The 24,638-nt window shown below is 30.2% G+C and overlaps 2 protein-coding genes, 4 long non-coding RNA genes and 1 other non-coding gene across 7 annotated transcripts; 5 read left to right on the forward strand and 2 right to left on the reverse strand.

Annotated features, from left to right (window-relative positions):
• Window positions 1-3,247: 3,247 nt before the first annotated feature.
• Window positions 3,248-4,309, forward strand: LOC127149850 (uncharacterized). The gene is made up of 2 exons (XR_007821638.1): window positions 3,248-3,352; window positions 3,897-4,309. It is a non-coding gene; the product is annotated as an uncharacterized LOC127149850 (long non-coding RNA).
• Window positions 4,310-7,150: 2,841 nt separating this feature from the next.
• On the forward strand, window positions 7,151-8,733 carry LOC103483637 (uncharacterized). The gene is made up of 2 exons (XR_001761863.2): window positions 7,151-7,820; window positions 8,306-8,733. It is a non-coding gene; the product is annotated as an uncharacterized LOC103483637 (long non-coding RNA).
• A 1,322-nt stretch (window positions 8,734-10,055) lies between these two features.
• On the reverse strand, window positions 10,056-10,652 carry LOC107990381 (uncharacterized). The gene is made up of 2 exons (XR_001761864.2): window positions 10,377-10,652; window positions 10,056-10,256 (listed from the first exon to the last, which is right to left on the reverse strand). It is a non-coding gene; the product is annotated as an uncharacterized LOC107990381 (long non-coding RNA).
• Window positions 10,653-11,533: 881 nt separating this feature from the next.
• On the forward strand, window positions 11,534-12,198 carry LOC103483638 (uncharacterized). Its single transcript, XR_007821639.1, has 2 exons — window positions 11,534-11,678; window positions 11,818-12,198. It is a non-coding gene; the product is annotated as an uncharacterized LOC103483638 (long non-coding RNA).
• A 542-nt stretch (window positions 12,199-12,740) lies between these two features.
• On the forward strand, window positions 12,741-17,182 carry LOC103483639 (ureidoglycolate hydrolase). The gene is made up of 12 exons (XM_008440349.3): window positions 12,741-13,219; window positions 13,341-13,426; window positions 13,900-13,974; window positions 14,091-14,219; window positions 14,510-14,596; window positions 14,692-14,894; window positions 15,337-15,439; window positions 15,676-15,767; window positions 15,909-15,971; window positions 16,072-16,312; window positions 16,760-16,800; window positions 16,957-17,182. Exons 1-12 carry the CDS (start codon window positions 12,854-12,856, stop codon window positions 17,052-17,054), a joined length of 1,584 nt encoding a protein of 527 aa, XP_008438571.2. The 5' UTR covers window positions 12,741-12,853; the 3' UTR covers window positions 17,055-17,182.
• Window positions 17,183-17,325: 143 nt separating this feature from the next.
• LOC103483640 (uncharacterized protein At2g34160-like) lies at window positions 17,326-18,839 on the reverse strand. The gene is made up of 5 exons (XM_008440351.3): window positions 18,237-18,839; window positions 18,098-18,146; window positions 17,940-18,002; window positions 17,773-17,837; window positions 17,326-17,677 (listed from the first exon to the last, which is right to left on the reverse strand). Exons 1-5 carry the CDS (start codon window positions 18,435-18,437, stop codon window positions 17,606-17,608), a joined length of 450 nt encoding a protein of 149 aa, XP_008438573.1. The 5' UTR covers window positions 18,438-18,839; the 3' UTR covers window positions 17,326-17,605.
• A 3,170-nt stretch (window positions 18,840-22,009) lies between these two features.
• MIR166A (microRNA MIR166a) lies at window positions 22,010-22,110 on the forward strand. The gene has a single exon (NR_120728.1). It is a non-coding gene; the product is annotated as a microRNA MIR166a (primary transcript).
• Window positions 22,111-24,638: the final 2,528 nt, after the last annotated feature.

Here is a 24,638-nt window from a genome sequence, read left to right on the forward strand (position 1 = left end):
TTTGCAAGTATAACAAAATTTGTCAAACTCTATTAATGATAGACCATGTTGCAAATATTGATCTATTATTGATAGAGACCATAAAACTATCAACGGTAGAAGCCTATCACTAATAGATTTTGCTATCATTGTAATTTTTTTTAAAATGTTACTATATATTTAATTATTGTTAAAACTGTCCCACGAATTATAATCACCCTCCTTGTTAATCTTACAACTTAACTAAATAAGAAATGAGAAAAGCTACTCTTTCTCAACTAATTTCTTGAAAAAACAAAAATTAGAAGCGGAAAACAAGAAGAAAAAAACATGGATCAAAACGGACTCTTTAGAACGCGAAGGAAGCAGCTACCAGACGTGTAAGAGAGAGAACAAAACAAACCTAACGTTAGAAACTACGGTGGTGTCCGGCCAGCCGGACCGGCCGGCAGTTGGATTTAAATTCAAAACCCAAAGTACAAATATACCTATAAATTAAATCACACGTCTTCCAATAATTACTATAAAAACTCACTCCCCTCTTAAGTTTTTCAATCCACATTACACTCCCTAATCACTAATTAATATAACCTAATTCCCCAAGTCCCAACATGCCAAACTCATGCAAAGGTATATTATTATATCTTCAATATATACAAAAATTTAGCCTCTTTCTCTTTATCTTAATGGTTAGTTTTTATTTATTTGATGTGTGACACACAGGAAAGAGCTCATGGCCAGAGCTTGTTAATGCTCCAGCAGAAATTGCAGTCAAAATTATAGAGAAACAAAATAGTTCGGTTAAAGCCATTGTCGTTGAAGAAGGATCTTCTGTCGTCACCAACTTCGAGTGTGGTCGAGTTTTTGTTTTCGTCCACAAGAAGACCAATAACGTTACTAAGACCCCTCGCATCGGCTAATCGCTATCGTATGCATTATAATTAGACGCTCTGGGATGTTTATTTTCTTTAGTTATTCAGTTAAATCGATGTTCAAATGGATCAATGCGTCGTTAATTTGCTTTTCATATTTTACGTTCAATAAAAAAGTTTCCACTGTGTCATTGTATTTGTGTTGTTTTCTTTGACATTATTATGTATTGATTTATAAAACTTTGGTTTTACAATTATGGTTGTCAAATTGTTTATTTTATTAGTTATTTTATTTATTGTTTCAAGGTCTTCTCCATTTTTTTTAAATAAATAATAATAAATCTTTTGGTCATTGATTAAATATTAATCATAATTCATAGTTTGAATGGGAGACATACCGTTTGCAATCGCAACCTTAATCATATTTGTAATTAAATTTAATTCATTGTTTCAATTAAATCAAATTTACTTTATAAATTTGTATTACTTTAAATACATATGTAATGACTATATTAACGTAAAACAAAGAGTTTATTATTATGTACACATATGGAACTACAGATTAAAATATCATTTATTTATTTCTTAATACTTTGAAACTTTTTCCATGTATTTTTAAATTTTATTGAAATTGATTAATTAATAATAATAATATTTTTCTTAACATAAAGAATTATAATAAAGATGTTATTAATTAGGCAATAATTTTTTGTGTAAACAAAACCGACAATAGCTGGCATTAGACCTAAACTTAAAAAGTAATTAGAATTAGCATTTAGATTAACCTAACGTATAATTATATGGCGAAAGATGAAGATGTGTGGATAAAAGATATATAGTGGTTAAGATCTTAAGAAATATCGACAATAATATTAGGGCATATGGATTTGAAATTGGAGAAAAACAAATTTGAATTCAACTATTTTGATCAAAAGCCCATTTTATGTTCTGACTTCTAACCTTATATGTATATCAGTTTTTCTTTGTTCAAATTTTCTCTTTGATACAATGTGTACTCTTTCTGTTCTTCTTTTTCTTTTGCAAATTCATATTTGTTAGATGATATATAAAATTAAATTTACATTCATTCATCAAACTTAAATCTATGAATCAATCAATAATCAATAATCAATAATCAATCATGAAGGCTAGGCATATAACTTATAAGGAAGCGATCAAAATTTTGAAACGAAAAAAGGCAACATTTGAAATTTAAATAAAATTCCAACTCTTTTATTTAAGAAACCTCAAAACTTTCAAAAAAGAAAAAACAAAAAAAAAAACAAATGGTACTACTTATTAAATACAATTTTATTTTAGGTCCAATTTTCATCCTTCCCTTGTTTATTTTAAAGAAAATTTCATAAGTATTTTTATTAATTTAAGATTTAATTGTTGAGGTAGAGTAAACAAGATTATTTGTGAAATGGCATGTATACTAAAAATACATATCGAAATTAATATGCATTAAAATATTAATTATCTTAAATAATATATAGATTATGGAAAATATATTGACAAAAACAACCCTTTCATGTTTTGACTTTTTACTTTATCCAAACAATTTTAGTTAATTACTTTGCATACAAATAAAATTTAAAAATGCCAAAGAAATAATGTTCATTCTTCTCTAAGAAAAAAGAAACAATGTTCAACCACGTCGTAAGTCTGCTAATAAATAGGTACAAGAGTAGAGCAAAATTGTCTCATATAATTAGCTTAATTAATAAACAAAACAATAAGTTAATTAATGGTAATGTTATATGTGTTTAAATTTTTGTAAATTTAAATATTCTTAAAACGATATTTTTAAAGAAATTGTTGGGATAACAATGGTTAGAAGACGGATTTTGAGCATTCAAATAGGTGTGTTTAATGATTAAAAAGAAATTATAGAAAATGACAAAGTTTACACTTCATGACATAGTGGGTTTTTGTCCTTTCATACGTTTTTGCCGATGTATTATTCTTAAAAGAAAAAAAAAAAAACTCTTTTTTTACAAACTATTAGGATAACTACGTACTTTAAAAATCTTCACCAACTACTTTTTTTATAAAAAATAATAATACACAAGTTATTGAAAAAATAAATCAAAATATTTAAAAATCATCTCAAAATTTAAGATTTTATTTATGATAAATATTGATATAAACATTATATTTTGAAATTTTACTAAATTACTAAGAATAAATAGAAAGGGGGAGCAAAAACAAACTTAAAATTGAAGTATAGAAGGTAAAATTTGAATGCTAGTATTACATCACATTGGTTAACCATAAGGTCGCTCTATATTTATTTTTACGTGGGACAAAAGAAATAATTTATTGCACAAAAGTTAAATTAAATCAGCCAAATAAATCAAACCAAACCTCTATATAAACCCACTTCCCCAATACAAAAACTATCACAAGATCAGTTTCCCTAACAGATAAAGAAAGAAAAAAAGTTTCCTAAGAAAAAACCCTATCAACATTGCCAAAGATGCGTAATCCATGCAAAGGTACATGATGTGTAAATAACATCATTATTGCCTGCGTCCTTTTGAAATTAGGTCTATGAACACTATTTTTATCTTTTGTTCACTTTTCATTAATACTTTTATAAAATCAAGTATAGATTCAAAGCGACAAGTTTTCAAAATAATAGTTTTTGTTTTTAAAGTTTGACTAAGAACAATTTAGGTATTTTTTTTAAAAAAAGTACGAGAACCTTCCTATGAAATTTAGAATGAAAATCAAACAAACACATATCTTCCATAACTGAAAACCAAAAAAAGAAATCTCTAAAACTATGTTTGGTGATAGTTTGGGTTTTTTATTTTTTTGTTTTTGAAAAGTATGTCTATCAACACTTATTCCGCCTATAAATTTTTTTGTTAGGACACTTTGTAAATACAAACACCATGCACATATCAACGAAATATTTATATTCAAACTTTTAGAATCTATTATCGTTAAAATATAGACGGGAAATATTTTGGAATATATAATATTTAGAATATAAAATATAAACGTATGGGTATTGTGTGTGTTTGAAATGTTTAGGGAAGAGTTCATGGCCGGAGTTGGTTGGTAAGGCAGGAAAAGAAGCAGAGAGGATAATTGAGAAAGAGAATCCATGGGTGAATGCTGATATTGTTGAGGAAGGTTCAGTGGTGGGTCAAGACTTTAGGTGCGACAGGGTTTGGGTTTGGGTGGATCCACAAACAGCCATTGTCACTAGGACTCCTGTCGTTGGTTAAAATTAAATATATATGTTTTAAATTATGTGTTCGTTTCAATACTATTACTCAAATGCCAATTCATGTTTGTTCCTAACCACATGAATTATATTATTTCAATAAGGTGTTTGTGATCTTTTCTTCCTTTTCTTTTCAAAGATGTCTGTACTGATATAATGTACTACTTGTGTTACGTGGTTTGCCGGAAAATAAAAATATTTGTTATGTGTTATGGTACTTTCATTTATTTTTTATGATATTTGATTATTATTTTATATAATTGTCGGTGTGCGATGTATAATTAAATTCAACTTTATCCCACCAAGTTTTTGAATCAATTGATAACGTGTATAAAAAATTTATTAGACAGTCGCTATATATATATATATATAATGCAATGGATTGTTTTTTATAGGGTTGAATTGGATGTGAGAGAAAATATAAAAGAAGTAGTTTGAATATTTATTCAATGGTTTATTGGAGATCTCTTACGAATCTTATTATGAGACAAAAACATATATTGGCATGCAATTAAGAAAAATATCCCAAAAAAAATCTTAATTAGGGCAAGGACGTCTCGTTGAATATTATAATTCAAAGACAACAATAATTTTGTATGGACGTCTAATTGAATTAAGTTTTGGATAATGGATTGAGTTAAGGGAGAAATATATTAGGTAAAAAAGAAAAAAAATCCAATTGTTAAGAACAATGAATAAAATCTTAAATTCTATTTTCTTTTATTTTTTTACATATAAGATGTGTCGAGAAAAATAGGAATCACACGAGGGATGGGTAGGAATTGGTAAGTTTTAGTTTTTATATTTGAACGTTTCGACTAGATTAATATATTCTTAGCACCTCGACATATCCTAACTCAATATTTTTATATTATAGAGGCATAAGAATAACTCGACAATTCAAATGAGACTATTTAACCCATTTTATAAGAGTTTGGTTGGGTTATTTTAAAATTTGGGTTGGGTTAAGTTTTTTTTTGAGTTGAATTAAGTCTCGTATTAAGGTTTGAAAAATTCATTTCAACGCAACCCAACCTGAATTAATGATATATTACATGTTTCAGTACTTTTTGTTAATTATTATTATATTAATGTTGTAGTTAGTGATGTTTTTGGATGTCTGCTCGATGTAATATCATAATGTTTTCGAAATTTAATAAATATTAAAAATATAAAAAAAAATGCAACCCAATAATCCAACCTATTTGGGTTGAAACTGCTTTTCGGTTCATTCGAGTTGCCAACCCAATTAATCCAAAAATTCAGATCGGTCCCGAAACATGTTCAACCCAATCCCAAATTCAATTTGTTACACCCCTGCTTCAATGTCCCTTCATTCCTTGCTTACATCAGGCAGCCACTTATAGAATCAAGACGCATGACTGCAGAGGCAAAGGCTCGCATCAGGATGAATCTCTTTGCTCTACGGCCATGCCAAAAGCCTAACTCAAGATGCGGACTTAAAGCCAAGGCCTCTGCAGTCCGCAGCTGAGTTGAAAGACGCATGGAGTGTTAACTGTCATATGATAGACATAGGCGAAACATCCACTGTTATGCAGTCTAACTGAAATCCTTTCGCAAACTCGACAACTTCGAGGATGAAATATGCAAGATTAGATCAGAAAGAAAAAGATAGAGATTATCTTATTTGTTTCTTATTGTTTCTGAACCGTAGGCATTAACCTGCGGCAAGGAATCTCCCTCGAAGTCTTCGGAGGGAGTGCAAGTTCGTAGAAGAAGTCCAGAACTACGAAAAAAAGCCTATCCTTTTGTGCCATCTTTTTTGTTTCGAAATGGAGTGTTTAATTGATAATTTACACTACTAATTTAAAATATTATACATGAATGGATGTGAAATTCTTTGCAAGAGATTGAACAAAGAAAAACTATTTTGACAAGTAAAAACCCTTTTTCTATTTTGAACATTTCACTTACAATGAACAATTTTAATACTCTACATATAAAAGAAACTTTTATCTCTCTTCCATTTTTCTAATATTAGTTTCCCCATTGTGTCTATACAAATTAAAATACAAATTGTGTACTTCCTTTGTTATACATGTTTTTTCTCATATTCATCAAGTGTGAACATGTTGTTTGTAGCACTTGCTTCGAGAATATTTATTATTGTTCAACCACGTTGTTTTGAAACCCATCGATGGCTAAAATCTCATGTCCACAAAAAAGGAGATCTAAGTCAAAGTTAAACATGGTTTAACCTATCAATTTCATATTTATATCTTTAATCCTTTATATTATCCATTTTCCATTAATATGAAATTTCAAACAGTATACCACAAATAAATATATATATATATGTATAGAGAGAGAGAGTGAACACGCAATGTTTCTCACTTTTTCATCACACAAATATAAATTTTGAAAATTTTATTTTTTTTATTTTAAGACATCATTGCATATACAGCTTAGGATACATAAAAAATGAGTACATCCAATTTGCACCTATGTTTTTTTCCATGTATATGTATTTTGAAGGAAAGTCAAAGTCAAGATTTTTTAGGGGCACGTAGGTGGATTGGTTCACTTTCCAAATATCCTACTTGATACAAAGAGAGAACAATATAATTAATTAAAATCCCAAGTCTTATGAAACCCCACTTCTCCATGCAGGGAGACCATACAAAAGTTGGAGGAAAGGAAAAAACAAAAATTGTTTATATATGAATTAAATCCAAAGTATTAGAAATGAATTATATTCAAATATAGAAACATTTTAAAAATTTGTATATAACAAATTTTTGTCGAAGTTTATATAACAATAATTGATGCCAATGTGAACTTACTCAACTAACAATGGTATATATTTGTGGAAAAAGAAAATATCTATTATTGATAGATTATACTATATTTATAATTTATTAAAAATATTATTATATATTCGATTATAATATTTTAAATTTGTTATTCAAACTAATAACCTAAAAACAAAACCACTTTAAGCGACATAGAAGGTGTAAAATTAGTTGGGGTCATGGAATCTAAATTCAATTCAACTATTTTGACAAAAACAACCCTTTCGTGTTTTGACTTTTTACTTTATCCAAACAATTTTAGTTAATTACTTTGCATACAAATAAAATTTAAAAGTTGCCAAAGAAAAGAACGTTCATTCTTCGTCTCTCTGTTTTTTTTTTTCAAAAGAAAAGAAAAAAGGAAACATTGTTCAACCACGTAAGTCTGCTAATAAATGGGTATAATAGTAGGGCAGAATTTTCTCATATAATTAGCTTAATAAACAAAACAATAATTTAATGGTAACAGTCATATGTGTTTAGATTTGTAAATTTAAATATTCTTTAAACATTATTTTTTACATTATAAAATTTGAAATTTTACTATATTTTGTAAATATTTTTTAATAATTTTTTTATTTATTAGTTTGAAATGTTGGAGGTAAGAATAAATAGAGAGTGGGGAACAAAAACTTTAAAATTGAAGTATATATAGAAGTAAAATTTGAATGTTAGTGTTATATGTGTAGACACATCACATTGGTTAGCCATTAAGCTCTCTTATGTATATTCTTATTGCGTGGGATAGAAGAAATAATTTATTGTGCACAAAAGTCAAATTAAATCAAACCCCAACCTCTATATAAACCCACTTCCCCCATACAAAAACTATCACAAGACTTTCCCAAATAGATAAAGAGAAAAAAAAAAGTTCCCAAAGAAAAATCTCGCGAAAGATGTCTACAACATGCAAAGGTACGTGATGAGTAAATAATTCCATTAATTACTATCAAGTGTAGATTTGAAAGAGACGAATTTTCAAAATAATTGTTTTTGTTTTTAAAGCATTCAAGTATTTATATGAAATTTTGAATGAAAATCAAAACAAACACATAACTTCAAATAGCTGAAAACTAAAAGCAAAATCTCTAAAAAGTTGATTAGTAATTATTTGATTTTTTATTTTTGAAAAGTATGTCTATTAACACTTATTTTACTTCTAAACTTTTTGTTTTGTGCTAGACTTTGGAAAAAATTAACTTTTAAAAACATTTTAGTACACTCCTAAATATAACAATAATATCAACATCATACAAAAAGGAACCGTACGTATAAAAAAATATTATATTAAACCTTTAGAATCTATATCATTAAAACACAGACAGGAAAACATTTTGGATTATAATTTTTAGAATCTAAAATATAAACATTTGGGTTTTGTGTGTGTTTGAAATGTTTAGGGAAGAGTTCATGGCCGGAGTTGGTTGGTAAAGCAGGAAAAGAAGCAGAGAAGACAATTGAGAGAGAGAATCCATTGGTGGATGCTATTATTGTTGATGAAGGTTCAGTGGTGATTCAAGACTTTAGGTGCGACAGGGTTTGGGTTTGGGTTGATCCTAAGACAGCCATTGTCACTAGGACTCCCTTCATTGGTTAAAATTGAATATATATATATATATATATATATATATATATATATATGTTTTAAATTATGTATTATTTCAATATTATAATTCAAATGCCAATTCATGTTTGTTCCTACCACATGAATAATATTATTTCAATAAGGCATTTATGATCTTTTTTTCTTTTTTCTTTTTCCTTTCAAAGATGTCTGATATAATGTAATACTTGTGTTTGCCGTAATAAAAATATTTGTGATGTGTTATGTTACTTTCATTTACTATTTATTATATTTAATTATTCTTTTACTAGCTAAATTCACCTTTATCTATTAATTAAGTTTTTGAATCAATTGATGATATATATATCATAACGATGAAAGGATATGCATAAGAAACTTATTAGAGGTCATTGTATGTATATATAATATGATGGATTGTTTTTCATAGGGTTGAATAAATGTGGGAGAAATTCTAAAAGAAAGTAGTTTGAATATTTTTTTCAATGGTTTATTGGAGATCTCTTACAAATATTATTATCAGACAAATACATATATTGGCATGCATGCAATTAAGAAAAATATCCCCAAAAAAAGAAAAATCTTGATTAGGGCAAGATTGTCTCCTTGAATATTATAATTCAAAGACAACAATAATTTTGTGTGGATGCATCTAATTGAATTAAGTTAAGAAGAATGAATCAAATCTTAACTTTTTATATAATTTTCTTTTTATTTTTTTATATAAAAAATGTGTTGAGAAAAATAGGAATCACATGAGGAATTGTAGGATCAGTAAGTTTTAGAAACCTTTGAACAATTTTATTACTCTACATAAAATAAACTTTTCTCTGTTCAATTTTTCTAATACCCCATTGTGTCTATACAAATTAAAATACAAATTGTCTACTTCCTTTGTTACATATTTTTTCTCATATTCGTCAAGTGTGAACATGTTGTTTGTAGCAGTAGCTTGGAGAATATTCATTTTGAAACCTATTGCAGCTATCTCACGTCCACTAAAAAAGAGATCTAAGTCAAAGTTGAACATGACTTTAACCTATTAATTTCATACTTATATCTTTAATCGTTTTTATTATCCATTTTCAATTTGTAAGAAATTTCAGTAATATATAGTTTGGGATGCATATAGAAAATGAATACATTAATTTATCCAATTTCATCTACGGTTTTTAATCAACCGACTATCAAATATTGACTTTCAAGTTGGTTGAACATTATAAAAATACGTACTTTTATTTAAAAATTTTAAAATCACTTATAAACATCTTAATTTGTCAATTATGCACATTTGTGTGTTTTTAGGTAAGAGTTCATAGTCGGTTGATTAAAAAGGATGCCGAAAAAGTTATAATGTATTTCAATAATCTGTAGAAAGTAAAGTAATTGTTTCTTTTTTTCAATTTACATCATAGTAATGATAAATATATACTAAAATTATGATAATAATTTGGATTTTCAATCTATAATCTTTGTAATTGACGAATTTAGAAAAAAAAACTAATAATTAAGGAGAGAAGGAGAAAAAGAGAGAGATTTATAATATTATTGAAGGGGTATTATTAAAATTAATTAACCAATAATGGGAATTCTAGTAACAAAGCCATGTTTATTAACCCAAACCCAAACCCTATTACAATTATAATCAGCAGTAACAAAAGTGGTTCCTTCTTGTACAACCTTAGCATTTACCCATGGAACCTCTCTCTCTATCATCTCCTCCGCCACCTTTCCATGTTTTCCGATCAGTTCCGGCCACGATGTTTTACCTTATGATTTTCATCACAACAAGAAGTTAAAATTAAAACAAATTAACGAATAATATTAATTATTATATATATCATTTACATAAATAAAAGACATGGTTAGTGTGAAGAACATTTATTTACCATCACATAGAGACATCCTTAGTTATGTGCACAGCTGCCTTCTTGATGAAATGAACCGTAGTGGAGTAGAGGAAGAAGATGATCATGAGGTTATTTATTTATGTTATTGAAGTGTCGTGTCTTTGGTTTTTATTTTGTTTTATATTTTTCCTTGTTGTGTTGTGTGGAATTTAACTTTTCTACTTTTGTTGCCTAAACTTTATTCATCTTAAATTAATCCAGCCATCTTGAGGTGGACAATGCAGCTCTAACTCTTATACTTCCCACTTTTCTATCTTTACACAAAGTATTTTTTAAATAAAAATACATTCAATTAAATTGCAGTTCGATGCAGTCTTAAGATAGATGCGTCTAAGAAAACATTCAAAATTTTCTTCTTTTGGAGTATGCAAAATTTTTAGGTAAATATTTTTATATAGCAAAAGAAAGAAAAATGTTGATATGGTTTTTCTAAAACAACCAACCCATCATAATTTCATAGTTTATTATATACTTCATCCATTACCCCGTCAGCATCTACCAGATAAATTAAATTCATTTTCTTATTTAGGAAATCGTTTCTTAAACTAAAAGTTTCTTTGACACATCAGATATTTAATTTAATTTGTACTTCAACAATATATTAATTAGTCTTGAAATCATGGGTTTTTATTTGAAGATAGTCCATCATGATTACTATTATTATTCATAAAACATGACACGTTATCTTAATTAGTCAATTATCACACTCTAATATAGATTACATTACGATAAAATTATAATTTTGTTATAATTATAACACAGACTCCTTCAATATAATTTTAATAATTTTATTAACATCAAATTCAAAGTTAGTTATATTATATATAATGAAGAAGATAATAAAATAAATAGTGATAGTGTTAGGGTAAATAGGAATGGCAGTGGTACGGAATATCACTGAAGTATAAAAAAAGCTTATCTAAATTTTATAAATATGTATTCTACTTAAGAGGTTATTAGTCAAATTTTGATTTCATTGATTAATGTTGTTGATTTGATATTTTCTACAAACTAAACATTCTTAATTAATTAATTAATAAACAATCAAAAGATAGGGTTTTGAAAATGTCAAAGATACCCTATCCGCCATTATTATATTTTCTTTGCTTAGAATTGATAAATAACACCAAAGTCAAATAAACTACAAACCCAAACAATCTCAAAATCTCGACATTTATATAAATCCAACATCTCCCTAACCAATAAGCTCATCATACACAGCTTTAACATATCTTTCGTTATTAAAATTATTCAAACCAAAGATGTCCGACGATTGCAAAGGTACGAAAGTTGTCTTGTCGTTTCATAGTTGTTTTTAGTTATTTGTGTATGTATATTTTGAAGATCAAAGGCGAGATAATTTTAATTTTTTCCTACTCAAATGGTTAATTAATTATTTGTTCCTTGGCCATTGATACAGGCAAGAGCTCTTGGCCGGAGTTGGTTTTAGTTTCGGGTAACATAGCTGAAAAGATTATTGAAAAAGAGAACCATTATGTTAATGCGATCATTGTTGAGCAAGGAAAATTTGTTACACAAGATTTCAGGTGTGATAGGGTTTGGGTTTGGGTCGATAAGTACACCCGCATTGTTGTTAAGACTCCCATAATTGGTTAAGTTATATATTAGTGAGACATGTGTATGTATATGTCTCCGAATTAAACGTTAAATGTTATGAAAATAAGAAAGGAAAATGTAGTTTCCTTATGTTTGTGTTATGTAATCTAAAATAAAGTTTATGTGCATGGCCTACGTATGAATTTGTTTTTGTAATCTATTATATTCCTTTGACTTTGTTGCATCGGTTGCTCTTTTGTCAACACCTTTTTTTTTTTAATGAAGATTTGAATTTTGTTGTACAAGCTAAGCACGGTTAATATAAATGAAAAAAAATCAAAATAATTGATTCAACGTTCAAATGGCAATTTGACCAAAAAAATAAAGATTAGTTATTCGAAATACAATCTATTTAGTTATTACATTTACGCAATTCAATTAAGATAAATTGATTTTCTTTTTATTGAGACATCGAAACAAAAAGATAAATAAAAGAAAAAAAAAAGTAGACACTTAATTTGATGATGTTATTTTAACTTTTATGTTTTCTAATAAAATTTAGAATATATATTTTACTTGTTAACAAATTTATTTAAGTTGGGTTTAAGACTAATATTAACAATCAAAACGAGTATCAATTGAAACTAAATATAAATTATCGACTTTATCCAACAATTTTTCGTCTTGTGTATAACTTTCTTCAGCTAACGACAAAAAATCAAAATTAACATCGTGCAACTAACTTTACATATAAATGTATTTGCTATCCATAACTTTGTGATCCAATCTCCCTACCTACTGCACTTGTGAAAAAGAAACGAAAATGAGAAGATTTGATGCACTAAATGCAAAATTAAAAGAGAAATTTAAAGGGGAAGACAAAAGCATTCATCGGACCAATGAAGGTGCAGTGTCACATCACAGAAAGTATATTCGAACCGGAAAAGCGAGCGTCGATTTTGCACTATCCAGATAGCGAGTCACGGCTCACGGGCCCCTTTGGCCGTTTATCTCTTCGATTCAATTCGCTCTTTCTCCCCCCACAATCATCACTCACCATGCTTCCATTGCTGCAGCTCATCGCCCTCCTCCTTCCTTTCATCTTCATTTCTTCTTTTTCTGCCGCCTTAGCTCATAATCATGATGACCCAGCAATCAGAACCATGGAGGCTTTCTCCGGGTACCCAGTTCATGAACCTTCCCCACATGGCTTCTCAAACCCCATTACTTCTCTGTCCGTCGATGCTGACACCTTAGTGAAACAGGTACGGAAAAATGGATGTCGAACTTACAGGGTTCTTTTTTTATCGGTTGTAATTATATGTTAGCTTAATGAGTCCATTTTGAGGGCTTCTGATTACTTGTCTTGCGGATTTGGGTATTTAGATTGAGGAGCTTTCTACTTTCTCGGATTCACCAGCCCCATCAGTTACAAGGATTCTTTACACCGAGAAGGATGTATTGGCAAGAAGGTAGGGACTGTGTTTTGTCTATTTAGCAAATTGTGTATCTAACCCATTTTTACATTTATTGTAGAGAGGACATTTCCGTTAGGTGAACTCTATCTGGTATACTTTTGTCCATCGTTTCTCAAATGTAGAAGCTAGGTGTGTATGTTGATTAATGGTGTCTACTTTTGAAAATGATATATGTATGTGTGTTTGTTAGCTAATTGGAAGATCACATTTCTTGCGTTATGGCTAATATTGAATTTCCATCACAAATCCCAGAATCTCATGTTATTCTTAGCTTGATCTTTGGTGAACCTATTTTGCATTTCTCATATCCAGCATGTAACTGCACTAATGAACAGGATTCAAAGTTCTCTTTCCAAATATATTCAAGACTGATGGGAATGTGCTGTGTGCACTCATTTGAGAAAAATGCAACGGTGATGGGTTTGTTCCATTTTGTGCTTTGCCCTTACTGTTTAGTCTCCTTGCAGGTTTGTCAAAAACTTAATGGGACTCTCTGGTCTCTCTGTTCGAGAGGATGCCGTTGGTAACATATTTGGCAGATGGTGAGTGAATCTGCAGTAGTCACCCATGTCATTTTGTAGTATCATGGATACGATCAATGTTGTCAAAGGGATTTAGTCTTATTTTTGTAGGTTTGATGGACTATTTTCTTGTTTAGGGATGGTTCTGAACCAGACCTTCCCGCCGTTGCCACAGGTTCTCATGCTGATGCAATTCCATTCTCTGGGAAGTATGATGGAGTTGTTGGTGTTTTAGGTGCTTTAGAAGCCATCAACGTCTTGAAAAGGTTAGCTACCTTAAAAAAGTTCTATAGGGTTTTTAAAGCTACAGGTTTGGTTGTTTACCAAGGACAAGAGAGTAGAGCTTTGAAGCACTGAGTTCTCATTCTTTCAAGTTATTAAAAATGCGCTGATTTCTTTTTAGTCCTGACTTACACATAACTTATGCTTCAAGTTCAAAATTATTCACTGGTATTAGAGAAGAATGTGGAAAGACACTAGTAAAACAAATAGTCAAATACTGACGATTATAATAAAATCTTTGTAGTTTTCAAAGTGCTGAGCTAGATTTTTGCAGGTCCGGGTTTAAACCTAAGAGGTCTCTGGAAATTATCTTCTTCACCTCTGAGGAACCTACACGCTTTGGAATCAGCTGCTTGGGTAGGTGAGAATCATTACCAATCCAATCCTGTTAACTAAAAATGAAGATTATATTCAAATAGCAATCTTCTACTCACTCGCACTTTCTTTTGTTCTTAGCCGCTTGTTGGCAGGGAGTGATGCACTTGCTAAAGCCTTGGAAACAACTGTTGATGGTCAGAATATATCTTTTATCAGTGCTGCTAGTTTTGCTGGCTACTTAACTGATCCAGCTCGGATATCTACTGTGTTTTTAAAGAAAGGAAGTTACTCTGCTTTCCTTGAATTGCACATAGAGCAAGGTCCCATTCTGGAGGAAGAAGGTATGTCCTTTTGGTTTTAGCTCCTAAAATCATCTGATTTATGTTAAACATCACATATGTGCTAGCATACCTCCTAACAAGAACACACTCAAGAACACATAGAAACTTAAGAACACTGAAGTATGGAAATATATGGAAATTTTGGCATAATATTACCATAAGAAAAGTAACAAGGCATCCATTAACCTTTTGAGAGGGCTAGACTCACCTAATTCTCCAAAGGAAATCCCACAAAATTCTATTCCACCCTAGCCATACTCCCTCCCACTATTTATAACCGAAAAACCTAACAAACTTAATGTCTAACTACTAGAATACCCTTTACTACAATCATACTAATATTCTTAGTACATCTCTAACTAGGACTCACAATATGATTTATAAGTTAGATACATCTTTAGAAATTGCGAACTCTTGTGAGTGACATTAAGCTTCAATCCAGGTATATCAATAGGAGTTGTGACTGCAATTGCAGCCCCTGCTAGTCTGAAGGTTGAGTTTGAAGGCACTGGTGGTCACGCCGGTGCTGTACTGATGCCATATAGGTGATGAATTGTATGGAGATCAATATTTCTTATCCAGACTAATTATAATGCCTACACATCATTATATTAAACCGTATGTTGAAGAGTTCCCAACATGTATTATTTTTTCTCTTTAAATTTAATATTCTTTCATTCATTCCAAAGTCTTCGACAATAGAAGGGGTTTATTTCTTTTATTGCCCAAGAGCCCCGCTATTATTGAGCCAATTTGACAATGAAAATTTCGATGCAAGCAGAAATGATGCAGGACTGGCAGCAGCTGAGCTAGCACTAGCAGTTGAGAAGCATGTATTGGACTCTGGATCCATTGACACTGTCGGTACCGTTGGTAATTCTTCTGAACCAGGAGTGAATTATTTCATATCCTAGCATACTGTATCTATTCACCTGGCAAAACATGACATTCACAACTTTCATGCTATACTACTCATGTTGCAAAACTTGATATTGATTAAAACTTCTGTACAAGGTATCTTGGAGCTTCATCCTGGAGCAATTAACAGCATCCCAAGCAAATCACATCTGGAAATAGGTTGATGTTTTGCTGTGATGCTTAATAATAATTGGTCATTTTAAGCCATATGATGATTGTATATTTTATTTTCATTTTAGTTCTGTTCTCTCATAAACAGACACTAGAGACATTGATGAAGAGCGTAGAAACATAGTCATTAAGAAGATTCATGAATCTGCCAATGAAATAAGTAAAAGGCGACAGGTCAAACTATCAGAATTCAAAATTATAAACCAGGATCCGCCAGCACATTCTGATAAATCAATTGTAGAGGCTATGGTTTCAGCAGCAAAAGATCTCAATCTCTCACACAAACTAATGATTAGTAGAGCATATCATGATTCACTGTTTATGGCCAGGTAACAGATTTTGATATCAATTCTTTAAGAACATAATTTTTAGTTTCTCAGGGTCCTATAATCTGAAAAGCACATTTCTTCTAAATGATTCTGAAGGTGGAAGTACCCTCTTTTGATTATTTTTAAGGGTGCAATTTAAACTGAAAAATTGAAGAAGATAATTTCTAATTCAAACTGAATACATTAGTGTTCAAAGTCCGGAGAAAGTTACATAGGAGAGATTAAAATAACACTCTTATTTGTCATCTAAACGCTTAGTAATGAATTTTGAGTACTTAGCTTCAACAGATTCACAGTTTGTTTAAGGTATACTTCTCTGTCTCCTTAAGCAATTCAGAAGATTAACAATGGCTAGCAAAACTACAGGCAGAGTGTTTTTTTTATGTGGTAATGTTTCTTTTTCTCAGTTGAACCCAATGCTGAATTTGCATTTGCACTATTTTGCAGGGTATCCCCAATGGGTATGATTTTCATTCCTTGCTATAAAGGTAAAAGTCTACTTTGTTATCCTCTAGGAAGCACAAATTCTAGTTTATCATTTCAAGTTACCGGCAGATAACACTTCTGAAACTATCTCGCCCTTATTAGTCGTGCTCGTGCCATCAAGAAATTTTGAGCCTAATTGCATGCTACTACTTTTGCAGGGTACAGCCACAAGCCAGAAGAATTCGCCTCTCCTATGGATATGTCAAACGGAGTCAAGGTATTGGCCCTTACCCTTGCCAAATTGTCGCTGCAGTGATATCCTTATTCCCGATTCCTGTAAAGTTTGATCAATCTGAAATATACTTCATTTCAAGTCTTTAATTTATAATCGAGCCCTGTCCTTGTGAATTAGTTTGCAATAAAGTTTGAATCTTTCTCCCATTACTGAACTTGCGTATGGACACCTTGTGGGTGGCTTCAAACTTATAGATGATTAGTGTGATTTCAAATTGAATATAATTAGTGTGTTAATTGAATTAATTGAAAATTAGTGTGTGTGATTGCGAAAGAGAGAGAGAGACCAGGGATCAGGATGTTTATCCAATTTTATATGCAATTAGAAGTTGGTAGTTCAATTACAAATAAAGCTTCTCTACATCCAATCCTTAAGAATCTCACTGGGAGAAGAAAAGGAACTCCTCTCTTTAGGTTCTATCAGAATTGAATCTGCTTCGACTAAAAGATCTGCAATTCACTCTCCTATTTCCTAGCAGATCTCTAATCTCTTATAGAAACTTTGGGCAAAGTAGGCAAACAAGAAGTAAAGCCAGATTCGAGAATGATACTTCACTACTAACAAAATTTGTTTCAAGAATCTTCACTGGTTGGAGCAGTCGAAATGTTCTTGATCTTTTCTGCATTTACCAATGCAATCTCAATCTAGGAAAACAGATAAAAGAATACATCATTAAGCCAACGAAACATCTAAAAATTGCACAATAGATCAGACATAATTTCCATTAGTAAGCAGTAACCTTAGGTTTCATAACCAGCTTGCCGTTTTCCCCATTCTTCAAACTGACAGAAGATATCGTCAAATCTGCAGAAATTTCCAAATAATAGATCATGTTTAGAGAGTGCCTTACTCACCAAAAAAAAGAAACTAATTAAAATTGCCAATAGGTTGGAAAAAATTTCTTACTCTTTTGAAATGCCAACCCGTTCCTCTTCAGAATCTCGGCGATCGTCACTACAGTAGGTATAGCTGTACAATGAACGAATGAATGGAACTCATCCCAGTAATGAACATCCAACTATAACCAATTATGAAAAGAAAAAAAAGGATTCAAGAACTCATACCCATTCCTAATGCAGAAAGCTCAACTTCATTGTACTGCTTAATGTGCCTCTGCAACATATTAAAACATCAAAGCAATCATGATTTTGAAACCTTAACTAAGAAGTTGATTCAACAGAAGACCTTCAGGAATAAGAATACCTTAGAAAGATTGTAGTAGTAAAAGAAGGGCTTCTTGACATTGGAAACCTGAATTTGATTCCTCTTCTTCTTGAACTCGGTCAAAACAGCAATCTCCTTAACCTCACTATCAGGGGCAGTGACGAGGAGCTTTTCTTCCTCATTTTGGATTTCATTCTTGACCTCAGGGGTGGCTTCTGAAACGACCGTGCCTGAATCCATTGCCTAATCTCGAAGAAGGAATGAAAAGATTCTACTTCTAATTGTGAACTTGATAAAATGAATCGAACTGCAGGAGTAATTTATAAAGAATGTGAAGGAAATCAGAAGCTGGCGGAGGCAATTTTTGTTACGACGGAGACGTTTGAGCGGTTAAGGTATCAACGGTATCGTTTAGCATCCGTTCACCGGCAGTTACTGCGTTTTCCGGTGACGGGTGCGCCCCTTAAGAAATGAAAGCGATGGAAAATTAATTTCAGGATTAAACCATGGTTACAAATAAATATAAAATAACTTTTGGTTTAACAATGGTTTTGTTTAATTGTTCAGTGGGTTTTACACTTTTGGTTTCCATAGATAACTATAATAATCAACAGGTTTGATATTAATTTAAGGTTTACTTGAGTTGTTCAAACCTCCGCCCTTAACCTTATTACACATGATCTTGGGTGTTCTTTGGTGTATAAATGTGATTTAAACCATGGAGATATGATACATCACCATCAAATAGTGAAGATGTGTTTGAGTGGTTGTCTTGTCTACAATTATTTTGGTAGATGTGGTCTTTCTCTTTTGTATACTAGTGGGATGTCTAGAGCATAGATATGAAACATCATGATCTTAGGATGAAAATATATTTAAACAATCACATAACACATTTTAGGTTGAATAGTTACATGACAAAGTGATATATTCTTGTGTGTATCGAGAAGATTTCAAATACATATATGAAATTCACAATCAAACAATGGATATATATTTGAATAAACAATCACGTTTCCTAGCATTTTAAGCTATATGATAGAGAAATTATAATTTTGAGGTAAAATGTAGAATGTATAGGAAGAATATTATTATAAGATAGTTTGAACGTGAGAAATGATATGGCCTCTCAATATCAAAGAGTAGGAGTATGGTCCCATTGATGTTTATTTGTTATGCTTTTGTTTGGGATAGGATTTTTCTTTTTCCATGATTACGTTACGCCTCATTATGAAAAATCTTTTGAAGCAAAAGAAGAAAAAGGGATTACCATAAGAGCGTAAAGTGCCCTGCTTGTTCAACTCTCTTTTTTGTCCAATTAATCAGCTCAACATGTCTTTTCAAACAATTTGATTTGATGATACATTTATTGGTTGAGACACATCCCCATATTAATATTGGATTACCATCTTTTAGTTACTTTCACTTCTATAGGTTAAAAGAATAATGTCATGATCTTATCAACACAAGTGTAACTCAATTTATTTAGGTATACGACATTCTCGACTCAAGAAATCACGATTTAAAATCTCTCAACATCACAAAAGATGTATTTCGATTGATGTCGACTAGTTGAGTTATAGTTAGTCGATTCTAATTTATACATTTCAAAAATAATTTTACAAGTATTGCTACTATAATAATTTAGGAAACTTGATAGTTAAATGGGAAAAAAAATCCTTTTTAATAAACATTTGATTATTTTATTTTGATTTTATTTTTTAAATCTAGTTTATAAAAACGACTTTTATCCGTAAGTATATACGTTTTATTTCAATTTTAGCGGTGTTAACAAAAACCAAGTTTTGAGATTTAATAAAACAAGTTTTCAAATTGTTATTTTGTTTTTAAATTTTAACTTAGAAATTTTAATGTTTATTTAACAGAAAGTAGAACAATGGGAGGAAAAAAAAGCATACTTTCTTTAGACTAAAAATGAATGTTAAAAGGAGTTTTAACAAAAAAAAAAATATATTGAAAATTAAGATGATTGTTTTTAAATATAATAAAATATCACTGATAGTTGTTATTAAACAGGAATAGACTACTATCATTTGTGTACGTGTTGATAAACTTTCATCAATGTCAAAAATTTGTTAATTACGATAATTTTTTAAGATATTAAAATGGTAATGTTATTCACTTATATTTTATTATAAGTTAAAAAAAAAACGTTTTGCAAAACTGTTCATGTAAACAAATATAAACTTCCTATAAAAACCATTACCAAAAAACAAAAACTAACAATAATTTGTTTGTTTGTTCATAGCACTTCTACTAAAAATAATCTTCAAGAAAAAAAAAAACTAATAAAACTCGTTTCAAAGTATATACGAGGATCCAGAGATTAATTTTTAGAACCTAAACCCTAAACAAAGTCATAAACTCAACTCAAGTTAATTAGTGACATAAATTCAGGCTTATAATGCCCACAAACTTTATAAATTAAAAACCATAAAAAACAATCACAAGGCAAAATATGTCCTAAATAAAAATATATATCGTTGAGAAGAGATGAAATATTGATGAATGGTGATACCAATTAAATGGCACACTTCACTCTTTTGTACCAAAAATAACCTTCATTGGCAAAACCAAACATTATTGTTTCGATGCAAAGCTTCTCAAAATTGCAAACAGTGTGGCATGTGGGATTATTTATTTAGCCTTAACTTAATTAAGGTGACTATAATAAGGTCTTGCTCTTTACCACAATATTACACCCATTCCTTCCTCTATTTGTACCACTTTTCATTATCCTTTAATTTTGATAGAGATGGTTTTTAATTTCCTCACCAAACTCTGTTTCACTGTTTCGTGTTTATTCTGAATTTGATGACTGGGTTATTATCTATTTTTCTTTATTTTCCCATATATTTATAAACATATCCACTAATAATGAAAAAAAAAATAACATATCAAATAAGTATACTTCTCGTCGGTAATTAAATGGCATTTTCAATCCTAAAGATGAGAGGAGATAGAACATGAATCACAATTATGGTTGTACTAATATATACAACGCTTGGTTTGTTTTGTTCAAATTTGAACATGAATTTAAATGTTTCATGATAAGAAAATGAAAACATATACATGATTTTAAAAAGGGAATAATTTGCATCTGAAGAATTCATACATGCGTTACCTTAGGAATAAAGATATGAAAATCAATGTAAATGAGACAGAATAGTTATCAAAAGAAGTAAAAATAATCAGTAAACCTAATCTCTCAAGCAATGTTGATTCTTTGATGAGTTGATTCACAATGAAAATTTTAGTTTAGATCTAGTGAATTGATTTAAGAAAGAGCTCATACTTAACTCTCTAGATCTCAAAGAGCACTTTTTAGTGATTCGTGTTCATACAAATATTATATTAATAATAAGTAAAAAAATGAAGTAGATCTCATAATTAAATAACAATAGTAAACTATATATCAAAAAGCTGTAAAAATAGAAGCTACTTAATTCTTTTTCAAGTACAAAGAGAGAGACAAGAGCTATTTTTCTTCTTTTTCTCTTTTCTTTTTGGGTTATGATAAAAGTGATTGTCTATTTAACCTTAAGAGAAGGAACACAAGCAAAGACAATTGATTTAGTTAATTCATTGCTTTAGAGTGAGTGTTTGTTTTGTGTGTGAAAAGCTGAGATTTGTTTAAACCCTTTTCTCTCCCTTTCACCTATATATATAAGAAGGCCCCATCACTAACTCTCTCTCTCTCTCTCTCTCTCTCTCTCTCTCTCTATGCATGGCCATCCTCACAATATCAAATAGTTTCAATATCTTTTCTCTTCCTCTTCATGTCGAAATTGTTGAGGGGAATGCTGTCTGGTTCGAGACCGTTTATCTGATATCTGTCATGTTTCCATGGTGAGAACGATCTCGGACCAGGCTTCATTCCCCCCAACTCGAAGTTTCATCAATACAAGAGGCAATGTTCTTCTTTGATAATTATGGGTAGGTATGAATGTGTAAAGGCTTTTCTAAGTTGTGATATTTATACTATATATATATTTTCTTAAATTTATCAGCTTTTTGCTTTATCTTTGCCTTCAAGTTGGAGAAACCCACAATGCGTGTTAGGTGTGTGTGGATCCATTTTAATTCCTCTTGTTTTGTGTCTCTTTTTTTAATCCATTATTGATTCTATGGAACAAGAAATGAAAACCCCAGTTTTTGTTTTTAAAGAAGAGATCAGAAGGATATTCTAATTAAGAGTTTTGTGTTTTTTCAAAAACTTTTTTTTTTTTTATCTTAAGTTAACAAACAAATTAGATTAGAAAGTTTGGAAAAACACAACTGAAAAAGATGTTATAATTTTAGAAAAGAATAACATATGGGGGAATCGATCATCTTTTGTGTGTTGAAATGTTGCTTCCAAATAAATTAGCTTTGCTTGCAGAGAGTTACAAAGAATAATATGAGCTGATATGAGGAAGAAGAGAAGAAGCTTTGAGGACCCCTTTCACTTTATGTTGCATGAGAGAGAGAGAGAGATAGACAGAAAGAAAGTCTTTTTTTTTTTTTTTTTTTTTCCTTTTAAGTTTAGAAATAGGCAATCAAAGTAGAGGTTTGAATTCAATTTTATCCTTTATTGGTTTATAAGCTCAAGACTATCATGATAGCCCATTTTGCTTGGTTTCTTGCTCACTCACCACTTTCTCAAACACCCCTTTGTGGGTCAGATTTGGGCTTCAAAATCCTCCATTTCTATTGTGGTTCTCTTTTAATTTTCTTGCCTCATAATTACTACGTACCCTTTGGATCTTGAAAATGGACATCATCCTCATCTATATTTCTACTAAGTTTAATTCTTTTAGCGACATCTCAACTTACCATTTCATATATATGTTTATATATAAGTATGCTTTCTTCTAATTTCAATCCCTCATCCTTCGGAAACGTGAGGAGAGAAATGGTAGAACATTTTAAGATAAGTATATGCTTTATGTTTTTATTCTTTTTGGATTGTTGTCGTTAAACATATACCTCTTCTTGGTGGTGCACAATTCACACTAAACTCTTCTGTAATTGTAGTCTTTCAAAGGTTTTTAACAATTGAAAGGCTATTATTCATTTGTTTTTTTGGGGGATCTTCTCATCCTCTTACCCTTTACATTGTTCTCTTTTGATTATAAACAATCACATATTTCTTATCAAAATATATATGATATTTGGAAAAATTCATAATGTTAAAATGAGAGAGGTTTAATTTTTTGCAAACGAGTTCATTTTGTCACGGAGTATGGAAAAATTGACTAACCTCCAACCTTGGATTTATAATATAAGTTTCTATGTCAAGTACTGAATATAACTACGTTCCATATGATTCTTTTTTTTTTTTTTTTTTTTTTTCTAGCTAGTGATTTTATGAGTTTTGTGATAGAGATTCAAAAGAAGTTGGACACTAAGACCATTTTAATTATGAGTTAGAGAAATGTAAATATATGTAGCGGTCCAAAAACACTCTTTTTCCATACCATTTTAAGAAACCCAATAAAACTTATATCTTAAGATTACTCATGGTTTTCTTACCGCAAAATGAAAAGTTTTCTTTTCTTAATTATCTTGAATGAATGATTCAAATCTCAAACGCAATGGTTACCCTTTGTTCATAGAGAATCGAAAGAAATATGGATGTAGGTGATCAATAATGCAACCTCTACATACTTTCATTCAACATCAGTTAAATGCTATTTGAAAAAAGAAAAAAAAAAAGAAGTCTCTAAAAGAAAGCTTTGAAGAAAATGTTGATGAAATAAACCAAATGTAACTTCTAAAAAAAAGGGAGAGAGAAAAAGGTTTAGATCGAAAGAAATTTGAGAAGTGGAAAAGGAAGCCAAAACTATACTTCACTGATTCTTCTTTGGCTACATATTATTATTTATTTTTTTCTTTCTATAAGTTGGTTTTTCCTTTTGCATATTTACTCATATTTTGTTAGTAAATAAATAAGATGGCCACATGGGATTCTCAATAATATATAGGTAGGGGGAATAGAAACCTCTATGTACTTTCATAATTCTCTTAGAGGTCAAAAAGAATGAAGGGAGAGAGATGATGGTGAGAAATATATAGTTCCATATGCTCTCTGATCATAAAAGCTATTACTTGGGAAATTCCTTCTCAAAAAATTAGGAAATGGGTTTCTTTTCCCCCAAACACTCCTTTCTGTGAGATGCTTTAATTTTCCTTTTTCTTTCATGATTTGACCAACTTGAAAATTCTCACAAAAAAGCATTCTCATTCAACATGGAAAATATCAAGACAAAAGCTTAGAAAAGATTGTTTTAAAGAATGGGTTGGAAAGAAAGAAGAAAGAAAGATTGGGATTTTATGTTTGGCATCAAAACAAAAAAAGAATATATTTTTCTTTTCTTTGTGTATGGGAATTTGCCCATTAAAAAGGTTCATGGTGGAGATAACTTGTTCTCTTTAGGG

Source organism: Cucumis melo, chromosome 6, assembly GCF_025177605.1.
Source record: "Cucumis melo cultivar AY chromosome 6, USDA_Cmelo_AY_1.0, whole genome shotgun sequence".
NCBI lineage: Eukaryota > Viridiplantae > Streptophyta > Magnoliopsida > Cucurbitales > Cucurbitaceae > Cucumis > Cucumis melo.